This window comes from Motacilla alba, chromosome 4, assembly GCF_015832195.1.
Source record: "Motacilla alba alba isolate MOTALB_02 chromosome 4, Motacilla_alba_V1.0_pri, whole genome shotgun sequence".
Lineage (NCBI taxonomy): Eukaryota > Metazoa > Chordata > Aves > Passeriformes > Motacillidae > Motacilla > Motacilla alba.
Window position 1 is genome coordinate 11,660,504 of NC_052019.1, and position 23,314 is coordinate 11,683,817.

General features: G+C 40.1%; 2 protein-coding genes across 2 annotated transcripts; both read right to left on the bottom strand.

Moving 5' to 3' along the window:
• Positions 1-418: 418 nt before the first annotated feature.
• LOC119700517 (S100 calcium binding protein P) lies at positions 419-5,345 on the bottom strand. Its single transcript, XM_038135719.1, has 2 exons — positions 5,208-5,345; positions 419-958 (listed from the first exon to the last, which is right to left on the bottom strand). Exons 1-2 carry the CDS (start codon positions 5,343-5,345, stop codon positions 809-811), a joined length of 288 nt encoding a protein of 95 aa, XP_037991647.1. The 3' UTR covers positions 419-808.
• Positions 5,346-11,682: 6,337 nt separating this feature from the next.
• Positions 11,683-22,695, bottom strand: LOC119700516. Its single transcript, XM_038135718.1, has 5 exons — positions 22,563-22,695; positions 20,282-20,611; positions 18,802-18,915; positions 17,808-17,941; positions 11,683-14,982 (listed from the first exon to the last, which is right to left on the bottom strand). The coding sequence occupies exons 1-5, from the start codon at positions 22,615-22,617 to the stop codon at positions 14,866-14,868; spliced, it is 750 nt and encodes a 249-aa protein (XP_037991646.1). The 5' UTR covers positions 22,618-22,695; the 3' UTR covers positions 11,683-14,865.
• Between the last annotated feature and the right edge of the window lie 619 nt (positions 22,696-23,314).

Consider the following 23,314-nt stretch of genomic DNA (forward strand, 5'->3'; position numbering starts at 1 on the left):
TCAGTTGCAGAGTCCAGCTGATGTCTGTTGCCTGCTCCTCTGTATGCAAATTCTTCCACTTCTCCATGCAGACATTTTTCAGGTAAGGAAGCAACAATTGCTGCCATTTTTGCTTCAGGCAAAAATACTATGGCACACTATTTGGGAGGATATTTAAATTTATTTTAGAACAATATCAATGTATTGGTACTAAAGTATTATGGTGTCATAGAAAATAAATCTATGTGATCTGGGTGAGATGGCTCACTAGCACACAAAACTGCACAGAATCCTCCATGATGAAAAAACCCAGAAAAGGTGTTTGGGGTTGTTTTGTTCTTTTAACCAAGAAAGAACCTACAACGCAGCCCTGCAACAACCACAGAGCTGAGGGTACCAAACAGGCTCAAAGGCAGTGCCAGTGAGGCCTGTCCTGTGCAGCTGTGGTGGCACATGTGTGCATTTAGGATGCATCCCAGAGATGCTGCTGTATAAAAACAGCCTCCAGCTGATTCATGGCTCCAGCAGCCCTTATTCTTGTGCAGCTTCTGCATAGGTATGAATATTGAACCTTTTGGCTAAGAAAAGCGTTTTAAAACCAGAGAAAGGGAGAAACTACTCAGTGTGAGTTAGTGGGAGTCATTCAACCCAGGCTGTTCCACAAATGAGAAGAAATTAGCATTCAGGATAGGAGATAAGCTCAGTAGGGTTTATTTTTACAGTCCAGCATGCTTGCAAACTTCATGGCAGCACAGGGAAGGAGTGAAGGGATCCATATCACTGGCATATGGAGCACATGCAAAGACAGCTTTTGTGAGTAGTTTGACAACTATTTGGCTGCATTCTGCTCAAAATATTTGTGACAGCAGCAAGTCAGAGCTGCCACAAAGATGACAAATTCTTTGAAGTCCACTTGGGAATCTCCATTTTCATCCAGGTTCTTGAAGACTTTATCAATAGCATTCTTGTCCTTCCCAGACTGTAAAAGAAAAAGAGCAGGTTGAGGTGAGAGGATGCACAACCCCAATGCAGCAACTTCTCCAGACAAGGTCCTTGGTTGGGCTCTGGGCACTTGGTAAGGTGTGTGCTCCCACTGTCTGCACAACAGCAGTGAGTACCAAAGCATGCACTTTTGGGTTTGTTACAGCTGGGAGCTGCAGTCAGGCACTGTCACAAAGAGGCATGGCTGCTACATTTAAAACAGCACTTATCACATTAAAGCTGTGTAGCACAAAGCCCTGGGGACAACACCCAGATGAATTAAATGCTGTGAGTTCCCCATCCATTCCCCTGGAAAGGCTCAGCTGGAGCACAGGCAGTTTGCAGTTTTGCAAAGAGATGTTTTCCTGGAGCAAATGTAAAATTTAAACTTCATTTAACACTTCCACCCTAGAAAATATGCAAACAGCCTCAAAAGTGCTTTGAGTGCTGCCACTGGCCTTATGGCCTAGCAGAAGCTGCTTACAGGAGATGAAGCCTGTGGGATTCTGAGCTTGAGTTACCACAGCAAATATTTTTCTAAGTTGTCATTATTCTTCTAAGTTGCCATTATTCTGATGGAATGACTGAACAGCGTCATCAGCCACAGCCAGCAGGGTTTCATGAGAGGAAAGTCCTGCTTAGCAAACCTGACCCCCTTTTATAGTAAAGTAACCCACCTAGTTGACCAAGGGAAGCCAGTTGATGTCTTCTTTTTGGATTTCAATAAAGCTTTCAATACTGCCTCTCGCAGGATTCTTCTTGACAAAATGTCATCATGGGATGGCTGAGCAACTGGCTCATGGGTAGAGCATGATGGGGGGACATCAGACTGGGGACCTGTCACCACTGGGGTTCCACAGGGCTCCATCCTTGTCCCTGTGCTCTTCAACATCTTCATAAATGATTTGGACATGGGACTGGAAGGGATACTGAGGAAGTTTGCTGATGATACAAAACTGGGAGGAGCTGCTGACTCTGTTGATGGCAGGGAGGCCCTGTGGAGACACCTCAACAAATGAGAGGGCTGGGCAATCACCAACCATATGAAGGGAACAAAGAAAAGTTCTGAATTCTGTACCTGGGATTGGACAATCTTGTATGTACAGATGCACTGGGGAATGAGATGCTGGAGATCAGTGCCAGGGAAAGAGACCTGGTCAGTGGCAAGATGAACATGAGCCAGCAGTGCCCTGGCAGCCAGGAGGGCCAGCCCTGTCCTGGGGACATCAGGCACAGCATGGCCAGCCAGGCAAGGGAGGGATTGTCCCACTCTGCTCTGCACTGGGGCAGCCTCACCTCAAGTGCTGAGGGCAGTTTTGGGGACCAAAATATAAGAAACATGGATAACTATTAGAGAGTGTCCAAAGGAGGGCAGTGAGGATGGTGAAGGGCCTTCAGGGGAAGCCGTGTGAGGAGTGGCTGAGGTCACTTGGTCTGGTCAGCCTGGAGGAGAGGACACTGAGGTGAGACATCACTGCAGTTACAGCTTCCTCATGAGGGGAAGAGCAGGGGCAGACACTGATCTCTGCTCTGTGGTGACAGTGACAGGACCCCGGGGAATGGCCTGAAGTTGTGTCAGAGGAGGTTTAAGTTGGATATCAGGAAAAGGTTCTTCACCCAATGGAATCCCAGGGTGAAGGGGTCACAGCAGAACCTGACAGAGCTCAGGAGTGTTTGGACAATGCTCTTGGGTACATGGTGTGACTCTTGGGGTGTCCTGTGCAGGACCAGAGGATGGACTCAATGATATTTGTGTGTCCCTTCCAACTCCGCATATTCTGTGCTTCTGTGACTCTCTGAAACACTCATTTCAAGGCTGATGTTGAGAAATGCATAATCAAATTAAAAAGCGTTTGTTTGTTTGTGGTTTTGGTTTTTTGTTTGTGTTTTTCTTCATTTTGCCAAAATATATTAAAAAGAAAAGAAGCTTATAGGAGGGCTTTTTGGCGCTGATAATTTACAGGGATTTTAGAAGCTGCAATTTTAACATTAAACAGGAGATGGCATTACAGACCTGCTAAAGCTAGGAAACAATCGTGTGGCTTTCATAGACTAAAAAAACCCCGATATAATACTAGAAAAAATTATATAAACTTCTGAAAAATTTCCACCAATTTAAAACTGTTGCAACCTAAATTTAAATCTGAAGGCAATATTTTATCATATTCCAATCAGCAAAATTTGTCATCCTGTAATTTAATGTTTCACTTCAAATGCAGATGTTTTAAAATCACTTAAAATTGAACCATTTCCTTAGATTTGACAGATGAATGTGTCTGGAAGGTTGAATAATTTTCAATTCGTAAATAACATTGTTTTAATTTTATAAGTCAATATTTCAAATTATTTAGTGAACTATATGAACTAGTTGTAGCACCTGATTTACTTCTGAGATGCAAAAATGGAAATTGTTTTTTGGAAATTCTTTGTAACTGAGTCTAGTCCTTCAGTCCTGTGATATTTATGCCTGATATTATGGCTGATTCAAGACCTTTCCAGGAAGTTGTGATCTGTGCCAGCGATAACCAATTCTAAGGCCAAAAGCATACACGAATAATTAGAAAACACTGTTCCCTAGATTTTCTAGCAAATGAAAAAATGCAGATGTAGATGGCAGAAAAATGCAGGCAGAAATTTTTTTCTGAAGTCAGAATTATATTCTCAGCTTTTTTTCTTGCAGATATCAGTATGGCAAGACAGGAACAAGGAATATTATTGGTTTAAATTTATTTAAAATACTGGCATAAACATGTGGGGGGTTTGGGTTGTTATTGGGGTGGGTTTTTTTGTTGTTGTTGTTTTTGGTTTTGTTTTTTCTAGAAGAGGTAAAGCAGGAAAGGGCGATGGAGGCTGGAATATAAGAGGACAATTAGCTAATTATCTTCCTTGAAAATTCCAGTTTTTCCACCAGTTGCAGGAAATAGGTAGAGCCAGTAAGAGCAGCCGTGGGGACCTGGAAGAAGTGGTTCCAGGCCACCAGACAAGCCAGGACAGACCTGTGAGCATTATCCCATTTGGTAGCTGCTTACTGCAGTGGCTCCCCAGCCTTATTTAGACCAAGTGCCAGGTGGCTGGAGGATTTCCATGCCGTCACAGGATTGAGGTTTTGTTGTTGGTATAGTTTCTCTTTACATGGAAGTGCTGTAGGTACCACACAGCTCCGTGCTCAGGAGCAGGACCCTTCTGTGATGCTGTTGGGTCATGAGCACTCATCTGTCTTACACAGATTTCTCAGAAACATTGGAATATATGCCCCCTGAGCCACCCAGGTCCTCATTCTGAATATTGCATCTCTTTAATTTGTGAGACATAACTCCAGCAGGTGTGGATTTCATATGGTGAATTCATAAAGTTTGCATGGAAAGATATGGAATTGTATCAAGGGCTCTGGCTGCAGTGCCCTGAAATAGTTGTTATAAAACTGAACTATGCTGGATATAAAAACTGAGAGCCACACAAGGAGCATTTGGTTCTAGATTTTGCCATTTAGAACAGTAACAAAACAGTAACATTTAGAACAGTAATAAAACAGTACAAATATTACTCCAATGAGGAAAGAACAATGTATTTTAAAGCATTTCCTGGATTTTTAGTGAAGGGAAACAAATTTTAAAAAAAATTGAAATTGTCTCCCTGGCAGCTAAAGCTTTTACGAGAACATATTAAGCACTTTGGATACCTACTGAAATGCACTTTATGATTACATGCAAATCTATGTTGTACAATATATATCCAGGTCTTTCTTTTGCTGTTAAAGACAAATGCCAAACAGTTTGCTCTGAGTTCATCTGTTGTTCTGGTTTATGCATCATTTTGATGAGCATACTGAGTGTGCAGTATAAATACCTAGAGAAGGTAAATGTATAAATATTTAGAGAGATTCCCCATCTGCAATCAAGATCCTCAATTGCTGACAGCACAACTACCTTCAAAGAAGTTGTGACATGAAGTGAGATGATAAATCCAGGGATAAACAGAAGTAAGTGAATTCTGGAGTTGAAACCAAATCTATTTCAAATCCATTGTCCTGATAACTCAAGTGATGAATTTAGCAAACAGGGAATGGCCCTGCATATCAAAACCAGTTTTACAGAGTCTGTGCAAAACTTTTTTTTTTTAAATTTCATATTTTGCTACAAACCATTGCAAATTTTTGGATATAATTTCCCTAAAAATCTACTAAAAACTGTTTCTGCAGGCTGCTCTTGCACCTGCTACGCAGAAACGGTGCCGCGCTGTTCTCTTACCGCGAGGAAGTTTGGGAGCTCCTTTTCCAGCAGAGTCTTTAGTTCTGCTTTGCTGAGGGTTTGCCTGTTGCCATCAGTCTTTGCATACTGGTCAAAGACAGCAATGGTCATTCCCATTGCAGTTTCCAGCTGAGACATGTTGTTTCTGGAGCCTGGCTCTCTCCTGAGCAGGCACAGCCTCAGGGCTCTCTTGGAGGATGGAGCCTGCTCTGCTTCTGGGGCTCTTTATGCCTCTGTCCCCTCCAATCAGTGGCTGCACACCCAGGGGACAGTTATCCTTTAGCAAACACCTGTATCTGGACTACACACCTCCATGCCAACACCTTTTCAAAACTAAAGGTTTGCTGTCCTGGTGTGACTGGTACAACCAGTTGCTCACCAGTAGAAACCAGCCTCTCCTTCAAGGTACACAGAGTGACTAACAAACGAAAATCAGATTTTGTTATTGGCTGTTTGCTCAAGATGTGTTCTTTCAGATATCCCTATGGGAGCAGAGGGTTGGCAGCCCAGTTTTGGTACAGTATCAGCCTCCTCTTCAGGAGGAAGATGAGCATCTCACCTCTCCCTCACCACCCCAGTTAGGGACTGTGAGGGGCTGCAGACTTGGACTGCCCTCTCTGCCACACTGAGGACCTTGTTACAAACCACATAAATCACTAGCACACACTTGGGGTGGGATTCTCTGGATGAAAAGCAGAGATCTGCCATGCAGACAGCTAGCACAGTCCTCCTGGGCTTGTGCTCAGTCCATAGGGGATGTCTCAAACAGGTCTTATGAACCAGCATCTCTCCACAGGCAGCAAAAGGAGCCCTGCATCTGTCCAGGGCCAGCAAAGGGAGCCTTGCAGAGCTGCTCCACAAAAAAAAAAATTGCTTAGGTAGAGATATCTGAAGCAATAAATCTGATACTTGAGCAAATAGCCAGTATCAAAATCCATCTTCATCTGTAGTAAAATAACTTGCTATTTACTTTACGCAGTACAAATTTTGCAATAAAATGACTTTTACTGAAGACAAAAGGTCACTCTCAAGTCCTCTGTCCCTCTGTGGCCTTTGATGAACTTTGTGGTTTGCTCCTAAAACGAGGTCCTCCATCATTAGACACCAAACTGGCTGGGCTCAGACCTACCCAGAGCTGAGCTGCTTGAGGGTCTGTGCTGGGAGCTGGGTGGCACCTGGACAGTGGGAGCACAGCTGGTGGAAGCTCATCGGCTAGAGCCATGCTGAGTTTTGAACAAGTTCTTCTTTCTGGCCAAGCACAGGGTAACTTGGTCTCTGTCAACTCCCAGTGCCTACACCAGACCTGGAGGAGCTCATTTGAGGTGAGTGACATGTGGAGCATACAGAATGGACACACTCTGAGCAAATTATTTGGGGGAACCCATCAAAACTAGGCCAGTGTGCATGAATAATGCTGATGGACCCCAGGGTGCAGTGTTCTCTGTAGAAGACCCTGATTGTGGATTCCCAAAATTAAACCTGAGTTTGGATGTCTTTGGGTATCCTTGAAGATGCTTGCAGATAACTTTCCACTCACAATATGCTAGAGATGAGTTAGCAAAAATTGGTTTTTAATTAAGCAAAGTTGTAAAAACTAAACTCCTTTCTCTCAAATGCCTATAGCCACCTGTTCCCCAGGCAAAATCTGTTCTCTAACATCAACAGTATCTCAGAGCAAGCCTACACATCCCATGTATGTAGAAATCTAGAACCATTCTGAAAGAAAACCTCTATGATGTTCCATCTTACATTTTCCAACAAGTGATTTTGCATTTCCCAAAAATCACAGCAGCACCTCAGGCTGTACACTTTATTCAAACAGTTCTTGAGAATTATTTGTTCCTGACTTCAACCTGATGACATAGTTGCAACTGATTTGCATTACAGGGATAAGGGTTTTAAGTGAAGTTTCAAATTTTTACAATTAAGTGCATGTTGAAATCTGCGGGGTTTCTTCTTCAGAAGAAACAAGAATAAAGCAAACACCTGGCCCTTGTCAGCTATGAACATGATCTGGTCTTTGCACACACCACACAGTGGCACTCTCTACTGTGTCGAGTGCCAGGAACTTTTCTTTGTCCTTTTCTGACATGTGTCTCCAACACGAATATTAAACATGGTCAGTAAAGAAAAATGAATTCCTGCATCTAAAGGAAGAAAAATTAAAATTAAAATGTACATTTCATGCATTTTTATGGCTTTGAATCATGAACATCAGTGTTTGCTATACAGAAGGAAGAAAGAGTTCCCAAAAGGGCAGAGAGGGAGATCAGCTTCAGTCAACAGGATGTGTCAGTATGTCCACAACTCTCCCACGTAACGTGGTAAGAAGGTGCTCTCACACATTTTCCTCTGCAAACATAGGTGACTCACAGTTTTTGATGATATGGCTGCAAAAGTGCTAAAACACAGAATAAACCACAGAGCTTGAATTTCTACTAACGGAAAGGTCACCGTGGTAGTGCTGCCTGGCTGGGTTTGTGTATTTTTGATGGGTATTATATCTGAATTCATGCATGTGCACACACCTCAGTACTGCTCAGAGTTTTCAATTCACACTTTCTGTACTGTTTAAATATTTTCTTATGATTTTTTGTCATTAAAAATAGCAGCTTTGTGCACACTGCACAGACTATTACAGTTGTTTGCAAAACAAAACCAGAGTACAATAGAAGGCCCACATAGGAGAGCTGGCAGTATTTTGATGCCAATCCATCTGTCCAGCTCCCCAGTGAGAGAAGCCATTTCTGTGGGTTTGTTTAAATTTTGTACTATAATATTAATAATACTCATTATTTGCTTCTTTCAGGTTTCTTTCTTTGAAGAATGGTATAGGCAACAGTTTGAAAGAGCATTTACTGAGTGTTTATACATAATTAGGTCTTGCTGTTCCTAACTTGGACCAAAAGTTTAAATTATATATGTGATAAAATGTGGACTGTCACATGCATGATTTTCAAAACCCACTCAGGTGTATCCCAGTTTTCTGACATTTGGTCAGATATTCAGGCTTACATGAGATTTGTGTGACCCTTTGCTGATATTCTCTTAGAGAATACATTTTATTCCATGCTCTTTGCAGCAGTGTCTGTTTTGGAAAAGCCTGAAGAAATAGATTTTTCAGTTCGACTGTAAAGGCCCATTTGTGTCACAGCCAGATAAAGAGTTGAAATGGGATAGTGGAAATTTTAAACTTCTACTCGAGCTTTTCATCCCTCACAGCTTATCTTCTTCCTAAAGATGCAGGAAGGAGAAGGACTTTTTGACAGTTTCCACAAATGTGTTATGTGTTTGGGTGGAAGAAACACAGGAGGAAGAAAACAATCTGAAATTATGAACTTGTTATTTTTTCTGGTTTCTTGGCAGCAATATGAAAAGCAATTTATTTTCCTCTTAGCAAGAGAGTAACATTTGAACAACAAACAAACATTTCATTTTCCACATTGAGATAAAATTATCCAACTCCCTGAATTTTCCAGTGTCGTGGACAGTCTGTTGAACTTGAAGCATAAACACACCTCATTTACTTTGCACTGCTTCTCAAAATTTTCTGTAAGTCTGGTTAACAGTTTTTAAAGATCATTTCATTTCCACGATACACAGTGAATTTATTTATGTCTAGTGATCAATTTATTTATGTCTAGTGAGCAGATGATGCAATTACTACATTGCTTAGCAGAGAAAGTAGAAAAAGACCAGACTAAACAGGCACTGGTGGGGCAGAAGAAGAGTTCGTACAAGGACAGTGTGCTGCTCAGTGACACACTGGATAGGTTGTGTTAATTATAGACAGACCAGTTTTCATTGGTTTCTTATCATTTACTTCTCAGAATATCCTTAAAATGTATTTTAAAAATGCAATTAATAAGCTCACATACCATTTCAGGGAAGTTTAAAGGCAGGTGAAATGAGATTGAGGTCAGTTGACTGGCTGTGTGATTTCCTGAGTTGAGAGTTGGAGTAAAAACACCGTCAGCTGGCAAAGCTGTGCCATGGGAAACTCACTTTTAGCACTGCATGTTGACTCTAATCAAACACATTTATTAGTGCACAAGACACAGCCACATTAGACAGTAAAATCAATGAATATATTTACAGCCAATAAATTAATATTTGCAGGGTAAATACTTCTGTCTAGTTTTTGCTCCTTGTTCGAATAATTTCCTGAATGCCATTCTTTGCAGGGTTCTTTTATACTTCACTTTTAAGGTTCTTGATATTAATTCTTCCAAGAATACTTTTTATTTTTTGTTGTAATGACAGGAAAAGAGGTCACACCCTAAGGTAACCAAATGTTGTCCACACAAGTGCTGTAGTTTCTAAATCCATGATTCCTCAGCCAGCCTCTCACCAGCAGCCCAAGTGTCATTTGCTCTACTTTAACACTTCTGTAAAATCCCACTCAGCTATCAGCCAATCCTGCTGAGCTGTGGAGAGCATAGCAAAAAGTTGATCTATGGCATGGTCAGGAAAAATAGGGGAAAAAGAAGAGAAGAGAAAGGAAAAGAAAAACAAAGAGGAAAAGAAAAAGAAAAAGGAAAATAAAAAGAGATGAAAAATCAGAAAGGCACAAACAGAGCTATGAGGGAGGCTAGTTGTTTTGTAACACTAAAAGCACTGAGTAAACCCTTTAAAGGAAGTTCTTATTTGTTATAGATGTTAAAATGAATAAGCCAATTCCAACAAAGCTCTCAAGAGATTTCTGTATGCAGGGAGGAATATTTTGGCTCTGTTAGGTCTCATGCTTAATTATGAATTAAGCAATACACTTTTTCTTTCATTGTAAAAAAAATTTTCTGAGAGGAAGAAATACCTAAGAGAAAGTTGTTTAGTCTTGAGTGTCCATGCAGGAAACACATCAAAGAAACACCTATGCATTTCCCTTTTCAAAAAACTTTTTTCTTTCATTTTGATATATGAATTTCTGTGTATTACACTGAGGATACGAGTAAGACTGACCTACTACCCCAGAACTGTGTGTAAAGTGAGGTGATATCCATAGATGCCGCCAGGACGATTAACAAGGCAAATTGCTGGAGTGGAAGTTCCCCAGGCACACACATATTACAGAGCTGGCTGCTTTCAGTTTCCTGAAAGCAATCACAGAGTGTAGTGCAACTGATAAGGAGTGGGGCTTTTTTAGCAGTTCTGTCACTGCCCAGAAAACGCTGGGCTCTGAAATACTGGAAGCAGGAGTGGGAAATGGAAGTAGAGCCTGCTTTTGTAACAGATCATTTAACTTCAGATTTCACTCATCACAAAAGAGAAAGCTTTCAACAAATAGAAAAATAAAAATGATCTGCACAGAAGTGGGAGAATCCTTGCTTTGGAGAGGGGAATCCAACCATGAATAGAGTCTCACCTAGAAGAGAGGATGCTTGACTGTGTTGAGGAAATGTGGTCACAAATACAAATACAGGAGCTGCATTATTTTGGCCAAAATTTATCCTCTGAATGTACTTATATCTATCTAGATGTCCCACCAGGTATGTGTCTTAACTAGGGTAGCCATTGCTGTGCCAGGACACTGGTTATGGTGTCTCAGGAACAACCTGTACCTGTGTGATGTCCCCGTGCTCAGCACTCACACAACTGTGGCCACACTGCTCATCTGAAGGTGAGGTGAGGAAGCTGTTGCAACTCTTTCTACCCAGGGGTAACCAGTTTGAATTAAATGGTAACTACTCTTTCCATTTCCTTTCTTGCTTGGTAGCAGCCCCTCTCTGAGATTAGATCTGCAGTTAAGCTTAGTCTGTAGTTACAAAGAAACTTGAAATGAAATCTTTTAACATTGTACAGCTGCTAAACTGAAAAAGCAGAGCTCTTCCATCTGAAAAAAGAAAAAAAAAAGGCATTTTTTGGAGTGTCTTTCACCCTACTACCTGACCAGTTTGTGCTGTCTTTGTTAGAGAAGCTTATGGCTTTTTCCCTCTCTCCAGAATTAAAAGCTAAAAAGCAAAAAAGTAAAGGAGGGAGCAACATCTACTAGTTGCTTTCATGCTTTATTTCCACAGCAGTATCAGAAACCCTAACCATGGACTGCCATTGTGTTAGGCCTGGCAACTTACAGATATAGCATGCCTGGCTTGTGGTGCTGAGCATTCAAGTTTAGGACAAGACAAGGACATCAGCAGATAAAAGAATAGACAACATTTCAGAGCAAATGTATATGACAGGCCCAGTTCCTTGTTATAATTTCAAACCTTTAAGTTGTTAAGTTATACGTCTGGTCTCCGGCTGTCTTCAGTCCGTGAATAACGCCTAACACAGATGCTGCACTCGTTGCCTCTCTGCCTTACCCTTTTCATACTCCTCCACCTCTGTGGAGTTGAATACTTCCTGAAACAAGGCTTTAGGAAGGGCAGCTTTGGCTGCATAAGATATTAGCAAACCCTGCCAACAGACTCTGTTCTGGAAAAAAAGACAAAGAACTAATTTTTGTCACATTCTCTCAGCCAGCAAAATTCACCAGCACGCAACTTAGCCAAAGCTGTTTTATTTCAATGTTCATAAGAATCCTTCCTCCCATCTCAGTATTTCACATTATGTAGAAAACAAGAAACATTGACACATGATCACCCACCTGCCCTTTGTCTTCATTAGAGAAATTGCTTCACATTCTTTTGATCTGAGTATTTGTTTGTCAGTTGTATTTCAGTTTCCTGTTTACAAAGAAACTGACGGAAGAGCACTTAGTAAAAACAATGGTAATAAAAAGCCCTTTACAGCTGCCCCCTGTAACCACCCAGGGGAGGCAGGAGCGAGTGGCTGTGCAGAGCTCAGCTGCCAGGCAGGGCTAATCCACGACATCCTTGCTGCTCTGACAGCCCCGTTATCAGGCACAGGAACATCACTCACAGCACCACACACAAACAGGGCTGTTCTGCAAACACCTCCATTGGGACACCTCATCATCCTGCCTGCCACCGAGGGTCCTTGCTGTCATGGGGCTGGGAATGCCGGCTCCATGATCTTCCATGGATACAACCAGAGGAAGGAACCCCAGTCAGGCCAGGGCTTGGAAGAAAATGTGCAGGTCAAGCTAGATCATACTCAGTCACTAAGAGCAGCTGCCTAAGTGCTAGGTAGGGTAAATAAGATGAGACTCTTTGCATGTTTTGCAAGGGAGTGGGCAGAGAGAGAGTTCAGGCTCAAGGAGACTGTACCAGCTCTGCAAACCAGGGTCAGGAGCGTGACAGAAGCAGAGAGGGAGCCTCATTTGTAGGACTGTGACTAAGCCCAGTACATTGGGGAGACATTAAAAGCACAGAACACACACAAGGCTTTTGAATTCATTGTGCCAGACTTGCTCCTAAATCAGTGTGTTTCAGCCTGTGCTCAACACAGGACTTTGGACATCAAATTAAATGGAATGGAACCATCATTTTTCAGCAGCTTGTTCAAAAGAGAATAACCAATAAAATGGCTAAAAGCAAGGGCCCAGGACTCTCTTCAAGTTCTATTATTAGACAGATGCCTTCATTATATACTCATCAGCCAAACAGACAGTTAAAACTGAGATCATACTGCATGCTAGAATGTGACCTGAGGTTAATTACAGAGTGCTGGTTTTGTTTTAAAGCTAACAAAACAGCCAAGAAGAATTAAAACGCCGAAGGATTTATTGCTTCCCAAGTGTCATAGAAGCAGAGAAGCTAATATATTTGAGGCAGAGGTGTCAAAAGCTGGAGCTCTAAAAATACTCTGCTGGCTCATAGCCACCACTGTCAGCCACAGATAAAAACAGGTCATGATAATTGGGTGCAGTCTTCTACAGATGTTGGAAATGACCATGTTAACATACAAAATGTGAGCAGCTGTTAAGAAGGGAGCATTCTTTGCTGTTAGGAGACACATTTAATCAAAATGTAATGAAAATAGGATTTGGAGACTATTAAGCTGTGGTTTTCTGTAACATTTTCCCTGAAAACTGTACATCTCATTGCGATTAAACAGAGAAGTAAGCAGCAGTATATAGAAAGACCAAAATTTACTGCACCCACTTACAGCTCTGGTGCATAACTGAGAGCTTCCTTGAGCAGGGACTTGGACTGAAGGTCACTGCTTTACACATGGTGACTTTGTGTGGCAAACAAAGTTACAGGGTTTGGGGGAATCCAGAGCAGCCCCATCTCTGATCTTTAAAGGAATATGGCACATGACAAGTTTCACCATGCAGTAAAGGAAATGGATCTGTAATAGTGAGTTTCAGGACAAATCCCACCAGGATTTTAAAATACCTGAACTTTAAGAAGAGAAAAAGAATATTTTTTTGCTTTATTCCATTTACACATAAACACCATGAGATGTAACAGTTTCTCTCATAAAAGATATAATCACAGAGCACTGATCACAGTCTAGTTCAGACAGCAGCATATTTATTGCAGTAGGGAATTCAGGGCAGGTTACAGAGCAACCCAGGAGAGAGGATCCAAGCACAGAGTGAGACCCAGCTGAGTTACAGTGATTTGAGAAGTAGCTTTGTGAACTGCAGTCAGTACAGCACAGACTGAGCCACACCACGAGCTGTGCTCTATGGCCACAAAGATTTCATTAACAGCATTTAGTAGGAAGCCAGTCACACATTTAGGCTACACAAGCAGTTTTTAAGGGCTCTGGGAAAGCTGGATTGTGTCTATTGCACTGCCCAGGTAGGAGCTGGCCAAAAATCTCAAGCAGTGAAGTTGTTTCTATCTGCACTGATGGCAAGATGTTCTAACCTCCAGCTAAGCTCTGGGAAAAACATTAACAGAAGATGACATAACCCTGGTACATAAACACATTCACATTTCAGATATCCACTCTTAGCATTCAGCAGCCCTTGGACAACTGCCATTAGCTTTGCTGCCAAAACTTTTCTCCTGTGCTCTGACCTTGGAAACCAGGTTCTCCTTAAGTTTTTTCAACTTCGGTTTTTCTTCAGTGATTTTTAAAAAAGTTTTAAAGCTGGCAAAAGTGGAACAAGAATTACCACCCCTATCTCCTCCAAGTAGTCCTCCTCAACCACTTAGACAATAATTATACATCATTCATATATATATATATGTACATATATATATATATATATATATATATTTAAATGTAGTATTTAATTGTGTGTAGGAGACTTCTTTCTCTGGAAGACTTTTCCTAGTTTGTGAACAAATTAAGTCCCTCTATATATAACAGGAATATAATCCTTTCTGGCATACCTCTCTGTACATAATGTGGTCAGAACTGATGGCAGTTTCAGAGCTCAGACTCCATGCATTTTTGTCTCTACCATCTCCTATTCATACATGGGCTTCCTGAAGAAATGCTTGTGTAGGAGAATGTTGCTCAGTCCAGAAGTTTTTTTCAAAGTATGGTAAACAGAGTATTTCTTCCTCTGGACACCAGAGGAAGAGCTGAAGACAGTCTTCTAAATGACATATCCTCCAAATTCAGAGACTCCTTAGAATGTTTTGGTAATGACAAAACATTCAAAAACTGCTTGGAGCCAACTGTTTTTCTTGTATATGTCCCACTGACAAGCTTTTGACAGGAAACACGTAATCCATCTTGCAGCAGTAAATTATCATATATTTTCAATTTTGTAGTTATTTAGCCATATTTTGTTTAGTTCTGAATGTCGAGGTAGACGGCAGATCCTTGTCTCATTCTAGACTTTTCAGCTGCCCTAGTTTGGGATTTGCTCATCTTCTCCATTAGATACAATAGTCGCAGTGGATTTGTCATCTTTTTCTCCTGATTCATTGCAAAAAATTTCAAGTGATTCATAAAGCATAGACACAGCCTTAAAAAGCAAGGAAAATGTCAGTCAAGACTTTTACCCATGACGTAGATGTAAAATGAACTTTTACCCATGACACAGCACAGCCCCAGGAAACACAAAGAAACACAGGCTGTGAAGTTACAATTACAGAGGAAATGAATGTTTCAGTAGTAATGTTGAAAGGCAAAGCTTTCCTATGTTCAGATTCAATTCTCTTAGTTAATTAGGCAGCAGGCACAAAATACTTTTTAGAATTTCAAAGATGTCAAGTTTCAGGGCAGATCAGATTTTATGAAATCTGAAATGGAAAACATTTTTACCCCCTTAATCTTTTAACTCTGATATTTCCAAAAAACTTCATCATACTCCTCCCTCTGGATGGATGCTCTTTTGAGGCAGTGAACTAGCACACTGCTGTGGTAGTCAGATGCTGTTCTAGACATCGCAAAAGTCATCCTACTCCTAAACATAACTAGGTAAGTCCTTTAGCAAAAGATGAGAATTAAAGATCTGCCTGAAATGAACACAAAGACCAATTCCCACAGACATAAAAAATCAAAATCTCGAGCTGGGATGGCACAAATTAATAAATGGGTGGAAGTCATGAAGAGGCTTTCTGTCTTCACATTTACACGCTTCTACGGGGGTTTGATGTCTGTGTTCTGAACCATGCTCAGCACAGAGGGGTACCTGTCAGACAAATGTCAAACAGGAGGCATGGTAGGGATGGCCAATTAATCTGGATCACAGTTCTGTGCATTTTGAACAACCAGAACTCCCCAGTCAAGAGGGAGCACTACACATGCTACCATGAGCTGGAAGTTTGTATTATTGCTACAAAAGTGCTTAGATTTTGGCTGGAACCTGCAGAACTAGATGGAAAAAATCATCAACTGCTCTGAAAATTCCCTCAAAGGCCAAATTCCCCTGCAGCTGGAAGAACTGTCAGGGAAACACTCCCTGAGCATCTCAGCTGAGGAAACATGGGATGATTCTCCAGGGACAGAGACAAGTGCTACAGGATCCAGCTTTGCCATGAGGATGTTCACTCCCGGGTTAAGTTACCTTGGATGCTTGCACCTATGTGCTATCACCTGACCTAATTGCTCAGTGTTGCTGTGACATATAATACAGGTGAGAATAAAATCCATGGCTTGATTCAATTTCTGTGTTACAGGATTGCCTTTTCAACACCAAGAATTGTAAAAAAAGCATGAGACTAAAAAGTCTTGCAGAAGCAGATAGAACCTTCATGTTCACCGTTCTAGAAATGATGCCCAAACCAACTCAGAATATTCACCAAATTTCCAAATTTAAAAATTGTAAGTTATGTTAAAAACCAGTGTGAGACTAGTTTTTCCCAAGTAAGTAGACACTTGCTCACAATCAGAAAAAAAAAAATTAAATTAAGGTGATAATATTCTGCAATACAATTGAAAGGCAGTAAGTGCAATTCCAGAGATACCATAATATTTGTTCATCGCTGCTGGCTTAATTTGTTTGAAATATGGTGTCCATACACATTGTATGTACTAGCTTTACTAACCTACTGGATCTCTTGAATGATTTATAACATCCAATTATGCTTGAAAATTTAAAAAGATGACACTATGAAAACACTCCTTCTGCTTTCACTAAAATAGCAAAAAGATCTGTTACATGAAGAAAAATACTGAACCTATGTCATGACACATCACTGTGGCTGGTAGCTGCTAAATTATAAAGCAGCTGCAAAATATTTTTTTTGCATTCACACATCCTCTGGTGTAGTCTTATCCACACAAATCCTGAGCAGTAACTGGCTACTAATGAACTTTTCACTCAGCACCCCCTAGGATGTTTGTTTTCTCATTCTCAACCTCATTTTCCTACATCTTCATTAAATATTAACGAGCAGAAGAGTAATCCCTTCATAACTAGCAATTAGAATAATCTATTACTATGACCAGACCATATTATGACTTGTATTCTTGTAATTTTCTACTATGATATCTCCAGTAAAAACAAGTCTCTTAGTTTCAGTGGCAATCTACTCACAGAGAATGAATTTTCCCAGGTATTTTCTTTTTCTTAGAGCAATGACTATTGCTCAATAAAAGATAGATATTACTGTTTCACTACCTGCATGCTGATATTTTCTCTTGCCACAGTACCAATGTGACCAAATCAAGGCTGCAGCCAGGTTCTCTTACAGATTCCTGGGAATCTGTAAGCCCAGTAACTGCAGTTGTGATCATGGGCTTGAACATTTTTCATCTCTTCTGTGTGACTTGCCCAAGTCTGTCCAGCTGATTGCAATGAAAACTGTGCCTGCTTATGCAAGGGTTAAATTAGGGCTTCTTTTCCTTGCCTAAATTATGTTTCAATGCAATTAAAAGATGAATAATTGCATGGGAAAAGGAGATTGCCAGAAATCTGCTACCTGCTCTGGGCAAGTGTTGCCTGCTCTAATGACCCTCTGAGCTGAAGCTGGTCCAAACCCCTTGAGCTTGGTACACAATTACACATAAAGGGACTTGCCACTTTTTACTTCTCCTACATTTCTTTCTTTCACTCAGTCTCTATATTCATATTCTCAGCTTTTTGCTGTCCTCTTCTCCAGACAATCTTAGAGTGTTATTAACTATAATAACAGATTTCAATACTTTCCTACTACATAAATATCCCTCTTCTTATTTCTGAGTGTGGTGGTTTTTTTTTTTTTTTTTTGCTTTAAACCTTTTTCATGTGTAGGAAGATGCTGTCCTAGGAACAGCGGGTTCTTGTGTGCTTTCTGTTCCATCCACTCCCCAGTGCCTCATTTTGAAAACCCTCTCATAGCATGAGTCTTTTTATAAACCTCTTACCCATTCAACAGAATTAGATGATGAGTTTTCCTCAGCTGCTTCTCTGGTGTATTCATTTCTCCCATGAAGCTCTTCCACCTCGAGTCTCTGCTCCTGCTCTTGCCTTCCTGTCAGCACAGGAAGCTGTGCAGCACCTTTTAAAACCCAAGCTCCAGTCAGTGCTTGCTTACTGTCCCTGTCCAGAGTCACATTTGTACTCTGCCAGAGCTCGACAAGCCTCGCAATGGAGAGTGCAGAGCTCTTGTACAGCTAGTCTTGATAACAGGCCCCAGAGTGGTATTCAAGCTGTAAATAAAATAAGCTGAAAACAACCCGAACAGTTACTTTGGAGGCTGCCTTAGATTATCTCATTGATCTGAGCCCTCTGCTCACAGCCGCCCTACTTTTATATTTGGCCTGCACCCTTGTCATTCACCATTATCTTCCTATGACTTCTTCCATCCTTAAAGTTCTAGATTTTGAAAAACACCCCCAAACCCAACAACAACAAAAACCCCAAATGAACAAACAAAACTGCCCTCCAAAACCCCCTACCAACCCAAATTAATAATTAATTAGAAAGAAATCACAGCCTGAAAAAAAACCCAGAACTATGTATTCAAGGCTGGGTCTTTCACATGTGTTCATGTCACTTCAGTTGTCATTACCAGGAGTAAGAGACTATGAAGCAGAGCTAAGTTCTGGCTCCTCACTTTTTCAGTCAGAAATCAGCAAGAAATTATCAGAACTGATATCCTTGAATACCCTAGCCAGGTCAAGATCTTCAGTTTAAGTGATGACTCTCCTTAAAAGGTAAATAATGAAAGCAAGTGGCTGCAAGAACACTCACCTGAACTACAAGCTGTGCCTCTGATCCCTCCTGTCAGCTCGAGATGTCAGCAGACCAGGACCAGGTGAGCAAAGTTATATACTGAAATACCTCTTCAGGGCGCCTCTCCAGCATCTCAAACCAAACCCATAACTTATATGTGCTAATGGAAATATTGTAACTCACCAGATAGGCTGGAGTGCTTTTTCTTTTTGTAGCAAAGGTACAAGCTTCCCACTGCCACTAAAAAAGGAAGGACGGCCCATGATTCCAAATATCTCTTTTCCAGTGAGTGAGCTTCTGCAATTATAAATTTTAAATAAAGTGATGTACTCGCCAAAGATAAAATAAAAGATCAACGTCACAACAAATGAAAAGGCAGGAAAAATTAAAAATTATTTCAAGAGTGAATCAGGTGCAAGGTCACTTTCCCATTCCTAAGGGATGTATGCCAGATAAACAATAACTTCAGTACTCCTACAGCTCCTGCAGATTCACATCCCCTCTCCCCACAGTATTTAACACAAACAAGAGATCAGATTCCCTAACTCATTTTAGGACATTAAAACACTGTTAAAGAGTTTGAATACTCTACATTAATTTCCCACCATTTTGAACACTACTTCATTGATTCTCTGGCACTAATAGTTTCTAAATCTTTGATAATTTTTGTGTTTCTCTTTGAACCAGCTGACCCATGATACAAAATACCATACAAAACTGGAGTGTGCTGCAGGATTGGAAAGGCTTTGTGACTTGACCAGTCAGCAAATGAGTGATGTTTGGTAATGCTAAAGGTCTAATCAGAGCTAGTCCCCTAGTCTTTTTCTGCATTTGAGAGGTATAAAGAGAGCTGAAGATCAGCATCTTCCAGAACTGGTGCATAATGTCTTCAGTTAGTTGTATAACAGAAGAGAGGTCAATTGTCTTCTGGGTGTCTCACATTGTGTTAATAATTTAAGGATAAACAGATTTCACTCCTATTGCTGAAAATTTTAGTTGCGTGTGAATACTAATTGCATTCATGCTTTTCAATGTTTAACTCAGAACTGGGACCTTAAACTGCTCCGCTGTAAAAGTTAGCATTTGACTTTGGTAAAACAGGGAGACACAGCACATATAAAACAAGTAGCCACAACAATTTTCTGGACACAAATCCATATGGGGCCCATACTGCTCTTCTGTCCATATTGACTTATTTCTCACTTTTCATTAAGAACTTGTAATACAAATTAAAATGGTTAGCAAAGGTTACAGATTAGTGAGCAGAGTTACCATGTGATCACTGCAGCCCCCTGGAACCACACAGCAGATTCACTCAGTGTCTCACACCTATCCTCCTCCTCTTCTGAGGAGGAACTGTGGTTGGGTCTTGTGTGAAACATGCAGCTCATGCACAGCATTTTTGTAAACTTTAGGTAATAATTCCTATTAGTGCATCCTTATGGAGGAGAACAAACACTACACAAGAGATATTAAGGCAGAGACTTTAAGTCAATTGTCATTAAAAGTTGTTCAGGCCCTCTTAGTGTTTGTCTCTTTCACCCAGAGATCCAAAGTGTTGAGGAAGAAAGGTAGGAGGGGCAGGAAATGCATAACATAGCTCAGACTGAAGAATCTTTCTGATGAAAAGTGATACGGCACACACATGTTCTTGCCAGCCTACCTTTCTCTTCAACAATCACTGTTGTCCCATTTCCACGTAGTTTCTTAAAGAAAGGTATTTCAAGAATTATCTCACAGTAGTAAAACCCAGTGTCATTTACACTGGCAGATTTGATGACGAGCACATCCTTGTTTTCACGGGTGATGTTGGACGAATAGAGAACTTTTGATGCTATACCTTTAGTGATGTTCACTTTATTAACAAACCACCAGCATGCTCTACACCTCTCAATAGCTTTTTCCCAAATACAGGTGATTTCAGTGTAGTCTCCAACTGATAGATTTATATTTGTTGGTCTTTGGATGACTCTTAAATTATTGGGATCTGTAGCTATGGAGAAATACACATAGATTTAAGAGGTAAAGCAACAAAGAGATGCCATTAAAGCTGTATTTAAAATAAATAATTTAAATATAAGTGTTTAAATATTGAAAGAAACATTTAAAATAACAAGTAATACTGTAAAATTATTATGACATTAATTTTCAAGCTTACTACTCACTTCTCCCTTGAATGACAGCAAACGTTTTCTGGCTAAAGTAAACTCTTAACCTGATGTGTTAAAGGCCTCCATCACTGTTTGTGTGCAATAAATGATTATTTTCTGCATGCTTGCTGATAAACATATTTTTATTTTCAAGAAAAAGCTTTATTAAAAGAGATTGAACCTGAAGCATATTAAACACTCTCTGCCAGATAAAGAAGAAACAAAAGGAGTAATTCAGAATGATTCGTTAGTCAATAGTGGAAAATTCATCAAGGTTAAAGACAAAGACACTGCAATTTTTGTCCTTCTATAGGAGTTCTTGTCCAGCACTGCTTCTAATGAATGACAAGTGTACAGCATTTTAGAGGTGGGTTTTTTCATTTGGTTTCAACTTCTTCCATTAAGTACTTGCTGACAAGCAGTTTATAACCTCAAATTCACCTCCTTCACTTAATTAGAGAAGCCACACAGATCCCTGCTCTCTCTTTGGGTCTCTTGTCTGGCTTCTAAGAAAAGGCTGACTTGGACAGTATCAGTAGAAATCAAGCTTTTTGTTCCTTCCTGCTTTCAATAAATTTTTCTCTCACTGTCAGCATGCAAAGTGAGTGATACATGAGACATTGTGCAATATATGTACAAAACATTTTCTTCTAAAGTGACGCCACTGTGTGGGTGTCAGATAACTCTTCTAACATTCTAATGGCATTGATGCTCATTACAAAAGTGCTAATCCTATAAAATCTATTCCCATGACTGCCAAGACAATTATTTTCATATGCTGTATGAAGAATTATAATTCCTTTTTTCTATCCTTTACAACATTAAAGTGAAGAACTAATAATAAGAGTAAATGGCATGATTTTCTTCTAAATTTTATCTTGTTTATCACGCAGGCATATTTCACAGCTAGGCATAATTAATTAGACAATTTTTTTTCATATCTCACCCTAAAATGGCATTTGATCAGTTTTATCAAAAATATGCAAATAAATTTTTCTATTTTTTCAATAGAAAAAGCCTCATATTCATCACAAGTAAAGGAGTCAGGCACCTCCATCTTTACAATGCAACACTTAAGAACTTGTAGAAAACAAGATGGAAAATATAGGGGTAATATAAGCGGCAGAAAAAATAAGGGAAATAATTGATGTAGTGTGTAAATGATAACCTAGAAGCTGATCAAGTTAAAGAAATAATCACCCATTGCAGTTTTTCTGTTCATTCCATTTGTTGTTTAAAACACAGTTGTGCTATTGACGGTGCTATATTTCCATCGTTACTGTTTTTCTGAAAAATATCACTGAAAAAAATTATTTTGCTGATTTTTTAACCCATATGGAATACCTTCAGTATTATCCACTGCGATTTGTATTGAACAAGAATTATGAATCCTTATCTGCTTTGTATTTCAGTACCTATGTGATCTAGAAAAATCCTCCTCAACATTTTAAAATTCTACATTCAGCATTTGTCATAACAAATATTCAAGTCATAAGTCCTAAAAAGATGGTGCCTACATTAACCTCACATCATTTTGGTGTTGAAGTGTTCAGTTTGTTCCACTATGTTTTCCCTGCAACAATTTCTTTTGATTTCTCATGCTTTTTAATCTAGCTGTCAGCATTATGAAAAAACAGTTAATATTCTCCTTGTCTCACATGTGTAGTTGAGGTGGATATACCATAAGTTTTTTTTAAAATCCAGCTCGAGAATTACAGGCAACTAACTAAAAACAAAACAACTAAACAAAACAAAAAAAACCCCAAAAAACCAAAAAAACAAACCAACACTTACCTAAGCAGCCAAAACACACTGTCAAAAGAAGTTTCATTGAAATGATGATCATCATGCACAATTATTAGCATTTGCATCAGGCTGTCTTGGTTGAAAATCAGCAAAACACCAAATGAAAGCATGTCAAATTTGCAGCTTAACTTCCTCTCCCCTCACGTGGTGATGATGATACAACCTAAATGCAACCCAATTTTTCCCTACACTCTGTGAAACTGCTGTTTCAGAACTCAGCCATCCTATTTGAAATGAAATAATTTCTTCTTTAACATTTAAACTCTGTTTTAACTGTTTGCTGTTTAACCTATATTATTCTCTCTTCTGATATGACATAAAAAACTGGTTTTCCATGTGTGGTTTCATGACAGCATTTGCCATTGTCCTAAAATCCTTCCTTTAAAAGCACTTTACAAAGGCGAGGTTTCTTCAGCTGCTGTGCACGTGCTTGTCAGCAGCTTCCTCCAGCCAAACAGATGAATCTCATCCAAAGCCAGAGACAATGATTGCACATGGGTTACACTGAAGTCAAGCATTGCTCCTATCTTTCTTTACCATATATTTCATTGCCTCCTTGCTGAAATGTTGCCTGAATTACTCCCTCCCGTGAGAAGTACTTTTGTACTTTTGCCTTAACAGCAGCAGAGCTCTACTGGCAGGAGCAGCAGAGGAAGGCTGAGTTCCATGATGCCACTCAAGGTGTCTCCAGCATCCTGCATCACCAGTGGGGACCTTCTGCTGTGCGTGCAATGCATCAA